General features: G+C 39.5%; 1 protein-coding gene across 1 annotated transcript; it reads left to right on the top strand.

Moving 5' to 3' along the window:
• Positions 1-102: 102 nt before the first annotated feature.
• Positions 103-10709, top strand: EIF2S1 (eukaryotic translation initiation factor 2 subunit alpha). The gene is made up of 8 exons (XM_082283941.1): positions 103-214; positions 2102-2343; positions 3802-3881; positions 4312-4463; positions 7156-7262; positions 8994-9091; positions 9724-9867; positions 10167-10709. The coding sequence occupies exons 2-8, from the start codon at positions 2103-2105 to the stop codon at positions 10290-10292; spliced, it is 948 nt and encodes a 315-aa protein (XP_082140067.1). The 5' UTR covers positions 103-214; position 2102; the 3' UTR covers positions 10293-10709.
• Positions 10710-11150: the final 441 nt, after the last annotated feature.

The following is an 11150-nucleotide window of genomic DNA, read 5'->3' as shown; positions in this document are numbered from 1 at the left end:
CGGGCTCGGCAGGAGGTGACGCGATTGGCTGAGCCCGCGGCTCTGACCGCCCACCGCCAGGGGGCGCTCGAGAGGACCGCGACCCCTCTCTCCTCAGCGTCGCGGCGCCTGCGCAGTAGGGCGGCAGCGGCCGGGCGCACGCGGCGGCAGGAGCGGGGTCAGCGCGGGAGTGCGGGGCGCGAGCGCAGCGCGGGACCCCCCGGGCCGCACCCAGGTACCGCCGCGCGCCCCCGCCCGGCTCGCGCCCCCGCTCCTCCCGGAGCGGCGCGTGCGGCCCGCGGCCGTGGGGACCCGGCACCGCTCAGGGCCGGGCCCGGCGTGACGGCACCGGCACCGCGCCCGGAGCTCTGCAGCCGGCGGGGCCGCGCTCCCCGGGCCTCCCGCCGGCGCCGTGGCGGAGATGGGCTTTTCCCGGCTTCCTCTCCGGTGCGGCGGTGGTCGTGGGGCAGCGCCTGTGTCGGCGGCGCCGGTCAGGACTGGCTCCGTTTTCGCCAGTTTCCGCAGACGTTCTGCGGCCGTGAGGGCCTCGACTGAGGCGTGTCCAGCTTCTGGAAAAGATAAATACCAGCTTCGGCACGGTGGGCGTAGTGTTGCTCCTGGGGATCTTCCACAGAAGGCCAAAATAAAAACCTTGTGACTGGAAAGGGGAATGATGTGTGTGCTGAGCGGTATTTGTCCGCTCGTGCTCGCTGTGGCTCGAGTTTGTTGCTTTGCAGTGCAGCTTTCTCACGTACCCGCTAAGTACCTGCAGGACTGAGGAGAGCTGCATTGAGTGGACTAGAAAGGCGAACTGTAGTTTTCCTTTTTAACCTTGGAGTTCTTTGTTCAGCTTACACAAAGTTATACAAAACCTTCAGAGTGTTTCTATAATGCTTTGCTAGTCTGTATTAACCCGTTTTTAAAAGTTAAGAATGGAGGTAAGGGTGGACACGATCTTCTGAATTGGATGGCCATGTGTACATAGCATTTGGCATTATCTTCCTGCTCTGATTTTAAATTTTCCTGTAACTAGAAAGCACTGGTACTGCTGTAAGGATCATGACTAAAATTTCAAAATTGTGACTAAAACAAACCTCCTGAAGGAGTGATGCATTTGACTCGGCATCTTAGCCTCCTGCTGCTGCAGAAAATTTTCTGTATGAAACTTCAAGGCATAGACAAAAGCAATTGAACTAACTTAGATGCTTAAGAGCATGTGGATTCATCATCAGAAAAATCAAACAGTTTAAGCATTCCTTCTTACCAGTCCTTGATTATGAAATGTTGGTTTTACTTTTTCTTTTTTTTTTTTTTAATGTATAATGAAGGAATTCTGGGGTTTTTTCATGTGATTTTGTTGGGTTTTTTTCACCTCCTGACTCGCAGTCTTTGGGGGGTGCTTTTTTTTGTGTTTTCAGTACTTCAGGCTAGGCTAGTTCTGTTCTGATTAATGCCTTTGGTTTCTTTGCTGACAGTTGGCCTCTAGAGCAGGTCTTGCAGGATTACTCTGAACATCTTGTGCTGACTTTAAAAGTCATTTCTGGAGTCAGCGTCTCCTCAGTACTACAGATGCTTCTGTCTGCCTCCTATTTTCTTAGCCTCACGTGCTCTTATTATGTGCATACGAAATCCTTTGTGAGCACTGCAGGCTTCTCTCCTATGTCCTCCTGCTCTTACAATCCAATTGATAATCCTTGAGAGTTCCTTCCAACTCAGAATATTCTGTGAATCTGTGAAAATGTTACAGTGGCTCATGAATTTAGATGCATGCAAGGTGTGCAGTGCCACCTTTCCACCACTTGAAGAAGCCTTTCCAGTGTGCTGTGTATAGGCAGTACAACAGTTGAAGTGGATAATGAAGTCTGGGTAGCAAAGCTTTTTCTATGTTAATGCAAAAAACCAGCATCTTAGGAAATGGTTGTGGTAATAGTACTTAGAATACAAGTTAATTTATTATTTAGTTTCTGTTAAAACCTAAGCACAACCTTATCCTAATTGCTACTTTTTCTGTCACTGTTCCTCTCTATCCTCCCCAGTCCTTGCTGATTTATTGCCATATTTGTAGGAGAAGGCAGTGATGTACTGTGAAATAAAATCTTTGGGTTTTCTGCTCAAATTCCAGAATGCCGGGACTAAGCTGTAGATTCTACCAACATAAATTTCCAGAGGTGGAAGATGTAGTGATGGTCAATGTTCGGTCCATCGCTGAAATGGGAGCCTATGTCAGCCTGCTGGAGTACAACAACATTGAAGGCATGATCCTCCTCAGTGAGCTGTCCAGGAGACGTATTCGTTCCATAAACAAACTCATCCGGATCGGGAGGAATGAATGCGTTGTGGTCATAAGAGTTGACAAAGAGAAAGGTATCTGGGGATATGGTGGGCTGTATCAAGACTGAATTCGTAGACAGAAACGCCGATGAACAAAGCAGGGTTTTGTGGGTTTTGCCAGGGTTACTTTTTTTGGGCATTGAAGTGAAATAGACCGTCACTGACCATACCTATGATCATTCTTCTGTTCCTCTGTGTCCTTTGGGAATTGGGTTAAGGAAAGTAACTGGCATCAGTAAAGATTTGAGTGGGTCCTCACCAGATTGGTCACTGAACTATAGTGGAGTTTTCTTTTGATATCTGTGTAGATTTTCTAAGTCAGCTGAAGACAAGGATCATTTGCTGTAGACATAAAAATCTAGATGCTAAGCATTTAGTGCTCACCATCCATACTGTTTGTTAACAAGTCTCAAACCTTGTTGAGAAAGGTGATGCCAAGTATGTAACTATTGTGAATCCTGTAGGGTACAAGCTAAGATTGTACAGGCAGTTTTGCTTTTTGCTGTCTTTTGAACATTTGAATCTTTGAAGGTTTTCTTAAATGTAATTTCTATTGAGAACATTTCAAATTTTGATAATACTGTTCCGTGCAATATCTAAAATTTGTATCCAGCTGTACAGAAATAATAAACACTGAACCCATCTCCTAGAAATGTTACTGTTGGTATGATGTTTCTCAAGTTATATGCTTTTCTAGAATACTTCTGAAACTGCAGTTAACTCTGAGAATAAATAATGAATGACAGGATAAGGAAAAGCAGAGACGAAAGAAGGACAAGAATAAACTTATTTCAGATAAATTTGAAGTGAAATAAGTTTCCCAATATCTCTAATGAAATTATACTTTTAAAAACTAATTTTGTTTTCATATTAACAGAGAAACACATCTGGAATTCACCTAGTGGTCTTTTATTAAACTTACTGGAGAACCTATAGTTTGTGAGAAATAGGTGGTGGCCTTTTCAAATTTAGAAGAGTTCAAAAGAAATTTTTTCACAGGCAATTCTTTCAGGCTGAGCATATTTTATTAGGAAACTGATTAGAGCTAAACTGATGGGGTACCAGCCTTGAATGAAATTATGTTATCACTACAAAAATATGCATTGAATTTGCTTCTTTGTATGCTGGAGTGATTTTTTTTCCCCCTAACTGTGTACAGAAACATAAAAATGGATCACTAGTTGCTGAGATAGTGGTTTGCAGAGAAAATATTAAGGCAGTAATTTAAAAGAATGTTGTTCAAAAATTTGCTGTTCAAAAATTTGCTGTTGTAAGTATTTACAGTTGAAAGAATTTTACATCCTAATTTGCATCATAATTCACTACATTCATCAAGGTTTGACTTTGTTTCTCTCTGTAGCAACATATGGGGATACTGTAGGCCAGGGGCAAATCCTGAGCCAGAGTGTTTGTTCATAATGAGCTTCTCTTGAAGGAGTCAGACTTAGATTGCACAATGGCTGACACTTTTAAAATCATCTTCCCCAATAGGTTATATCGATTTGTCAAAAAGAAGAGTTTCTCCAGAGGAGGCAATCAAATGTGAAGACAAATTCACAAAATCAAAGACTGTGAGTTGCCTTTCTATATTTAGGCACTGTGTATTTCCAGCTTCTTTCTTGAGCAACCAAAATGTGCAGACATAAGATAAAAATAAAGCATTGTGTTCATGTATTAGGCATGCTCTGATTCTCATTTACCCATGCAAAGATCTATAACCAGCTCATGTGTCCATGAGTGCTACATGGTAAGCTGCTTATTAATTAATTGATCAAGAAAGATGTCAGTTGAGAATTTATGATGTAAAAGGGTATATTTAATTGATCAGAAATCCAAAAGTACATGCTGGTTTAGCACACCGTGGACAACTTTTTATTGAAAAGACACGCAGGTAGTTCGAGGCTCCTGTCCTTACTGCTGTGTGGTCTTAACACTTCCAAGTAGGAATTTTTGTCTGCTTTCAGTATTTGGTTTGGGGTTTTTACCACTCCTGTGTTGCAGGTTTACAGCATCCTTCGCCATGTTGCTGAAGTCTTGGAGTACACCAAGGATGAGCAGCTTGAGAGCCTGTTCCAGAGAACTGCCTGGGTGTTTGATGACAAGTACAAAAGACCGGGATATGGTGCTTATGATGCATTCAAGCATGCAGTCTCGTAAGGACTTCTTTTATGCTTCATGGGGTTTATTTCAAATTGCAGAGAAGTATTTCCTGAAGTAGTTCTGTCACTATGTTCTTTTGGGTTGTATCCTTGGGTTTCTTTCTCAGAGTCAGTATGGAGAATATACTGGTCAAGTAAATCTAGTAAATTTTGACATCAGTCTTCCAGTTGCTTATGGTAGGTTTCTCTGTCTTACTGGATTTTTCTGAGTTCCCAAAGCTCTTGAGAAAGAAGGCTCAGAGGTGACATGTTTTTATCCATCTTTGAGTCTGCCACTCTGTATATGTCAGGTTTTTAAAAGAAGTAATTGAATCTGATACGGAGAAATACCAAAGTATCAGTGAATAATGTACAAAAGAGACAGATGAGCCTGTGACATTTCTAACAGAGGAGGAGCCACTGGTCTTGGTTTGTCTGTCAGAATTTGCCTGGTTTTAGTCCCAGGCAGATTTTATCAGAAATATCTAGCTCTGTGTCTGAAGGCATTTCTACTCAGAGCTGATTGTCACTCTTCCATTGCACAGGCAGCTTTTTTCTTTTTTAAATACAATAAGCTGGGTTGTTACTTTTCTCCTTTTCCGAACTTAAAGCATGGGATCATAAACTTAGAAATGTAATTAAGAACAGAAAGAGGTGGAAATTGTGATGCTAAAGAAGAATGCACTGAGATAGACTGTTGTTTCTTTTTTTTTTAATAGAGTCTGATATTTTCATTTGCTTTAAGAATTAAAGTGTTTGGTTTCCCTCTGAAGAATCTACCGTGAAAATTTCAATCCTAAGATGGATTTTTCAGTAAACATTTTCGGTTTTGCTCTTTCATAGCACCTGAGCGTGTGAGTGCTGAACTGGAGTTGAACGCTAGATGGCAGTAATAAGGCTTTTAGGAATGGCGTTGACTCTAGAAGTGAGGCACTCGGTAGTGTTTTTAATTAGCTGAAAACCAGCTCTGCGTTTTGGGGGGAAAAAACAGCTTGTGTCCTCATTTAGAATGAATGTTTCATGTAATAATGCTTATTTTCTGATGATAGAAAATTTACTGGTTATTTTCTGGTGATAGCAAATCTGGACATATTGCTGTAAAAGGAGTTCCAGATCACTTTTAACTGATAAATACTTTGTTGAACACCAGTATAATAGAATTTAAAAAAAACCCCTATAGTTACACTGGCTGTTTTAGCTTCACTTATATACTCATGAGAAGTCCTGAGCACAGGCCTTTTGTAGCTCATTTGCTATTCAGTTTGGAGCACAAACTTCTGAAGCTATCTGTTCTCAAAACATCTTTCCATCAGTAATGCCTTAAGATTTCTGACAGTGGACTGCAACTTTTATTTGTTCCTGTTGTGCTCCTACATAAATGTATAGCAATGGAGCAGAAAAATATGGATATTGCTGCCTTCCTGTTCTTGCTGGAGTGCTGTGTGAGTTTTAGCATTCCCTCTAAGAATTTGACTTGTTATTCCTTTCTTTGTACTGAGGATTAGTGTTTTGGAGTTTCACACAGCATGGTACCTGTGGCGAGAATTGGACAGTATATTTACCTTCTAATTAGTAAAAATTAAACATTGGGGACCTATTGTTGAAAGTCTACCAAATGCTTTAACAGGTGGATTTAGCAGGACAGTTTGTAAATAAAGCAGAATTTGTATGTCCCATGAATCATTTCTGCTACACAGGTTCATATTTTGATCTGTAAAACCTGTCATGTTTCTGGGTTCTGTTTGCTTGTTTGGCCCTTCTACTCTCTATACTTAGTATACAAAAACATGAAAGATGATGTTTTATTAGCAGCAGAGACCAGTCTCTAGTACAGCCTCTGACTTTTGGGCCATTTTGTTTCACGTTTGCCTACTCATAGTATTATAGGTGATCGCATGGGTTTTTTTCAGAAAACTGCAACTTTTGCCTCTGCAGAACAGGAACTGTTTTTGTGAGGAGTTTTTTGGTTATGTTCTCTGTTTCAGATAGATTTGGGATAAATTTAATACAGCAATAGAAAATTGACACCACCTCTTCAAAAAAGAGCTGCTAATTTATACTGGTAGACAGCAGAGGAGTTTGCTTCTGTGATCTCTGAATTTGAAACTATTTGCTTGGGATTTAAAAAGCCTTAATCCTTTCTTTAGCCAAGAACGTAGCCAGCAGATAAGTATCTTGTCTATGATCCATACTGTTAAAAAGAAATACAGAATAACACGGAATGAGTATGGGTTACTTTGTAGAACGACAAAAATCGTGTGTTTGAATGACACACTAAAATAATTTTAAAACGCCAGATTCATCATGGATTCTCTTTCATGTGATACGAGTTTATCTTCACACTGGAGGAAACAAAACAATATCAAGAAACTGGATACTTGTCACATTCTATTTATCTCATATAAAGGGAGCCAGAGGGATGCCATTCCTTCACTTGAAAAAATTTTTTTTAATCATTCAGATGGTTCCTTTCAGGAACAAATTGAGTAAACTACCTACCTGCTGTGTTTTCCAATAGAAAATACTTTGAAAATATATGTGTTCGTTTTCTTGCAGTGTTTCAATGGGTTCTTAAGAGATTTCCCTGTTTTCTTTGCCTGGTAGATATCTAGGATTATTTGTAAGAAATAGAAATAGTACCAGCAGTTTATGTGTGTTGTATTCCTCTTCAGTATAAATTTCTATAACGTTGCTTTGCTTGGCTCAGAGACCCTGCAATCCTGGATAGCCTGGATCTGACAGAGGAAGAGAGGCGTGTATTGATTGACAATATTAACAGGCGGCTGACACCACAGGCAGTCAAAATCCGAGCTGGTGAGTTCTTCCCACGTGCTCCTTGAACATATCTTAGGTCGAGCTAGTGTGCCTTGTTGCAAACTATAAACTCAGTTAAAACTTAACAGTTCATAATCCTGGTATTTGAATGGAACTGTTCAGAATTAAGACACCTTCATCAAGGATTGCTTTCAAATTTCCTGTGTGGGTTCTATCCCAAAGTGCAAGATTGCTTGGAACACAAACTGGTTGTCATGATAGGTAATGCATTGCATTGGCACGCAGTGAAATTAAATATTTTATAGTTATTACTGCATCTACAGTATTCTTTTTCATTATTCAGAGTTTTAAATTCATTGATTCCCTGGCAGGATGATTGATCCGTGTCAGCACAGCTACAGCATATGCCTTAGTGACTTGTTCATAAACACGTGAAAATAGTATTTCTAATGGGTTGGTTGCAAACCATTCAGTGGGATATATCAGCTCAAGCCTAGCATATCTCTAATGTATGAACTAGTTTGTCTCTTATTAATTTAGTGTGGGCAGAAAAAGCACATGACTGCCTGACTTAAGAAGACGTACTTCAAAACTGTAAATCTGGCTCTACAGAATAGCCTAAAGGCACGCTTGCCATTAAACAGATAGTGTAGCAGAATCACATTTTTAACCAGATTGAGAAATTGCCACTGCTCTGCAAGTATATATTGAAGAGCATTAACACTTGCTGATTACTGTGGAGAGAAAAGCCTTATCCACATGACACTGCAGTCAATAAGAGAGTAAAAAAGTAAGGTAATGTAAAATTCCTCTACTTACTGTTTTAGATTACCAGGAGTTAACATAGGCTTCAAATATTTGATTTGATTGCCATGAAGAGTGAATTTGCTAACATGAATAGCACTTCATCAATTTTGAAAATCAAGTTACTTGATGAGCATGTCTTCTTACTTCCTTCATGCTGCCTATTTTGTTCTGATGGTCTAAGTCATTAATTTTGTCATCAGCGCAAGTGTAGAATCTTGCCATTGGCTTCTGAGGCTGACTGGGATGGTCCTCTCTGAATTTGTTCCTGATATCTCAGAATTAGCAGGTTTTTGTGAGTCACCTGGAAGTGAAACCAACTTCTTTGTGTAGCTTAGTCTTGTGCCATTGCTGTGCAGGTAAAGAAATCTTTGTCTTCACACTGGTCAGGGTATTACAGATATCACCAGCATTAGTTTATGCCTTGATTTTTCAAACACCTATGAAAGGCCATAGTTAAGTATAATCCTAACCACAGGTTAACCTTATAAAAATATATTCTAATGCTCCTCAAGTGATGCCTCTCTACTTGTGTTGTAATTGCTCATGGAGTTCCATAACTTTGTGGATGTATTCCTTTTCAAGTTTCACTTTTCCTTATCTTTCATTTTCTCTTGTATTTATTGCTTTTATATTTTCATCTCTCCATGGAAATACATAATTACTAGTGTTGTGTTGTATTTACTGGATGAGAAGTGAGTGAATATGGGAGTATAATTTTGTGTCCTAGCTTTTCAAAGCGCAATGTAAAATGTTGCATGTTCAAAGAATTTATAAAGACTTTAACCTCCACTTAGAAGTCAAGCAAATATAATACCTTCCTCAGATTTGGGAGCTACTGAGGCTCTCATTGTGGATAAACATTGGTTGCTAAAAAGATTTATTAAAGCTTAAGTTAAAAAGCTTTAAATATTTTGCAGCTTTTTGTAATGGTAGAATTTTATAACTTGTATTTCTCTGTCCTAGATATTGAGGTGGCCTGTTATGGTTATGAAGGCATAGATGCAGTAAAAGAAGCTTTGAGAGCAGGCTTGAACTGTTCCACGGAGAACATGCCCATCAAAGTGAGTGCCAGTCTTTATAATGGAATCAAAAGCAAACTTTCCTGATGCCCTCAGGGACCAGTAGTATGCAATTGTACTGGTCACATGAAGCCATGTGCCTGCTTTCCAATTCTTCTCCAGCAGGTCTGTAACACTTTTACTTTCAGCTGTGACAGTCCTTCCTATGGTTGTGCAGTGGCTTTCAACGTTCAGGAAGCTGTATTTATTCTGTTCAATTTGTTAAAGTCTGGTATTGGCACACTACATAACCACTGTTCCTTTATGCAGTCTTAAGTAGGGAGCAATAAATTTTATTTTCAGGTATAAGATTGTGCAAGAAAAGGAAAGTTTGCTCCGCTTACATTTGAGTGTTGGTAGAATGAGTACTGTACCCAGGGCTAGTTTTTCTTCCCCAACAGTTTTTGGATGTTAAGTGAGCTACTCAATAAGTGTTCTTAAAAAAACTTCAAAGTACTCTCTCCTTTGGAAATTACTTTTTATAACAGTCTCTTGTAACAAAAGTTTACTTAGTCATCATTAAAAAAAAAACATACGGGTTGTAATGCTTTTAATTGTTTGGCCTAGCTAGGCATAATGTCTTTTCCTTTGTTACTGAGTTTGCTTCTTTCCCCATTATCTTTACAATGTGGCAGATTAATCTGATAGCCCCTCCTCGTTATGTGATGACTACTACAACACTGGAGAGAACTGAAGGACTGTCTGTTCTGAATCAAGCCATGGCTGTAATTAAAGAAAAAATTGAGGAAAAGAGAGGAGTCTTTAATGTGCAGATGGAGGTAAGAACAAATTACATTCTAAAATACAACTTTTTTCCTTGCAATATTTCTAAGTAGTGCAAGATCAGTAGTGCTACAAGAAATCTTAGCAAGAAGTTATTAAGAAACAAAAAAAAAAAAATCTGAGTGTCTGTGCTCCTAAAATAAACAATGGTCAAAAAATCTAACTTTGCTGGGTTTTATTGTGTGACTTCAGGATGTATTTTATCTCTTACTATTTATGTGGAATCAGAGTCTAAAAATATATGTGACCTTTCTTTATGAGAGTTTGCCATGTGTTCTGGTTTGGTGTTTTTCAGCCTAAGGTGGTTACTGACACAGACGAGACTGAACTTGCAAGGCAGCTGGAAAGACTGGAGAGGGAAAATGCTGAAGTGGATGGGGATGATGATGCCGAGGAAATGGAAGCCAAAACAGAAGACTAAATGTTCTGGGATACTTAGACAAGAGACCATATGGAAAACTAGAAACCCCATTGCAAACACTCTGGACTAAACATTTCCAGTATTGAAAACTTCAAAAACAAATATTTGAAGTGTTTTCCTGTTTAAAAAGACCAAAATGTAACAGGCTCTTTTAAATAACTTTTTGTGCAGCAATTTACCTAAATTGAATCCTTTGAAAGGAAGGTGCCTAGTCAAATTCAAGGCAGATCTGGCCAGAAGGAGTTTGCAGCCCCATACTTAACACTTTCATATGTAACAATTCCTAATTGGTGATTGCAGCTCAGTGCATCTGTTAATGATCTTTCCTGGGAGCAGCAAAACCAAGCAAGCGGAACAGTTCTATACAGAATGTATTTGAGCAAATATTCAATAAATTTCTGGGCTATGTAAAACCGAGGTTTTGGGTTTTTTCCTCCTCTTCTGTCACATGGCCTAGAGTGGTGTGAATATAAAACCTGGAACAGCATGATTAATGGGCGACTCCTCTTTAACATTGAAAGGGCTTTCGTTTGCTTTAAATCATGCTGATAATGAGTGGACCAGAACGTTTTACATTAATGTTTTACTTGCAAGTTTGTTGATGCAGACTTGTTTAAATTAGCATTTCCTTTGTTTATCATCTGCATTTAGGGACTGAGAACTTGAAAACTTTGAAAATAGCTTGTTTCCATGCCAATAAACATAGCTGATAAATGAAAAACTACATATAGTTGCCCTTTGCTCGATAGGTGAATATAGCAGGAGCTTTAATGAATTTACATACTTCAAAATGGGCAGCACTGTCTGTGAGCTCACTGCAACATGACCTTCAGTTCTGCCTACCTTACATCCCATTTA

Source organism: Coloeus monedula (genome assembly GCF_965178545.1).
Source record: "Coloeus monedula genome assembly, chromosome: 6".
Taxonomy (NCBI): domain Eukaryota; kingdom Metazoa; phylum Chordata; class Aves; order Passeriformes; family Corvidae; genus Coloeus; species Coloeus monedula.
Note: the sequence above shows the minus strand (reverse complement) of the source record. Positions and strands in the feature narration are given on the sequence as shown.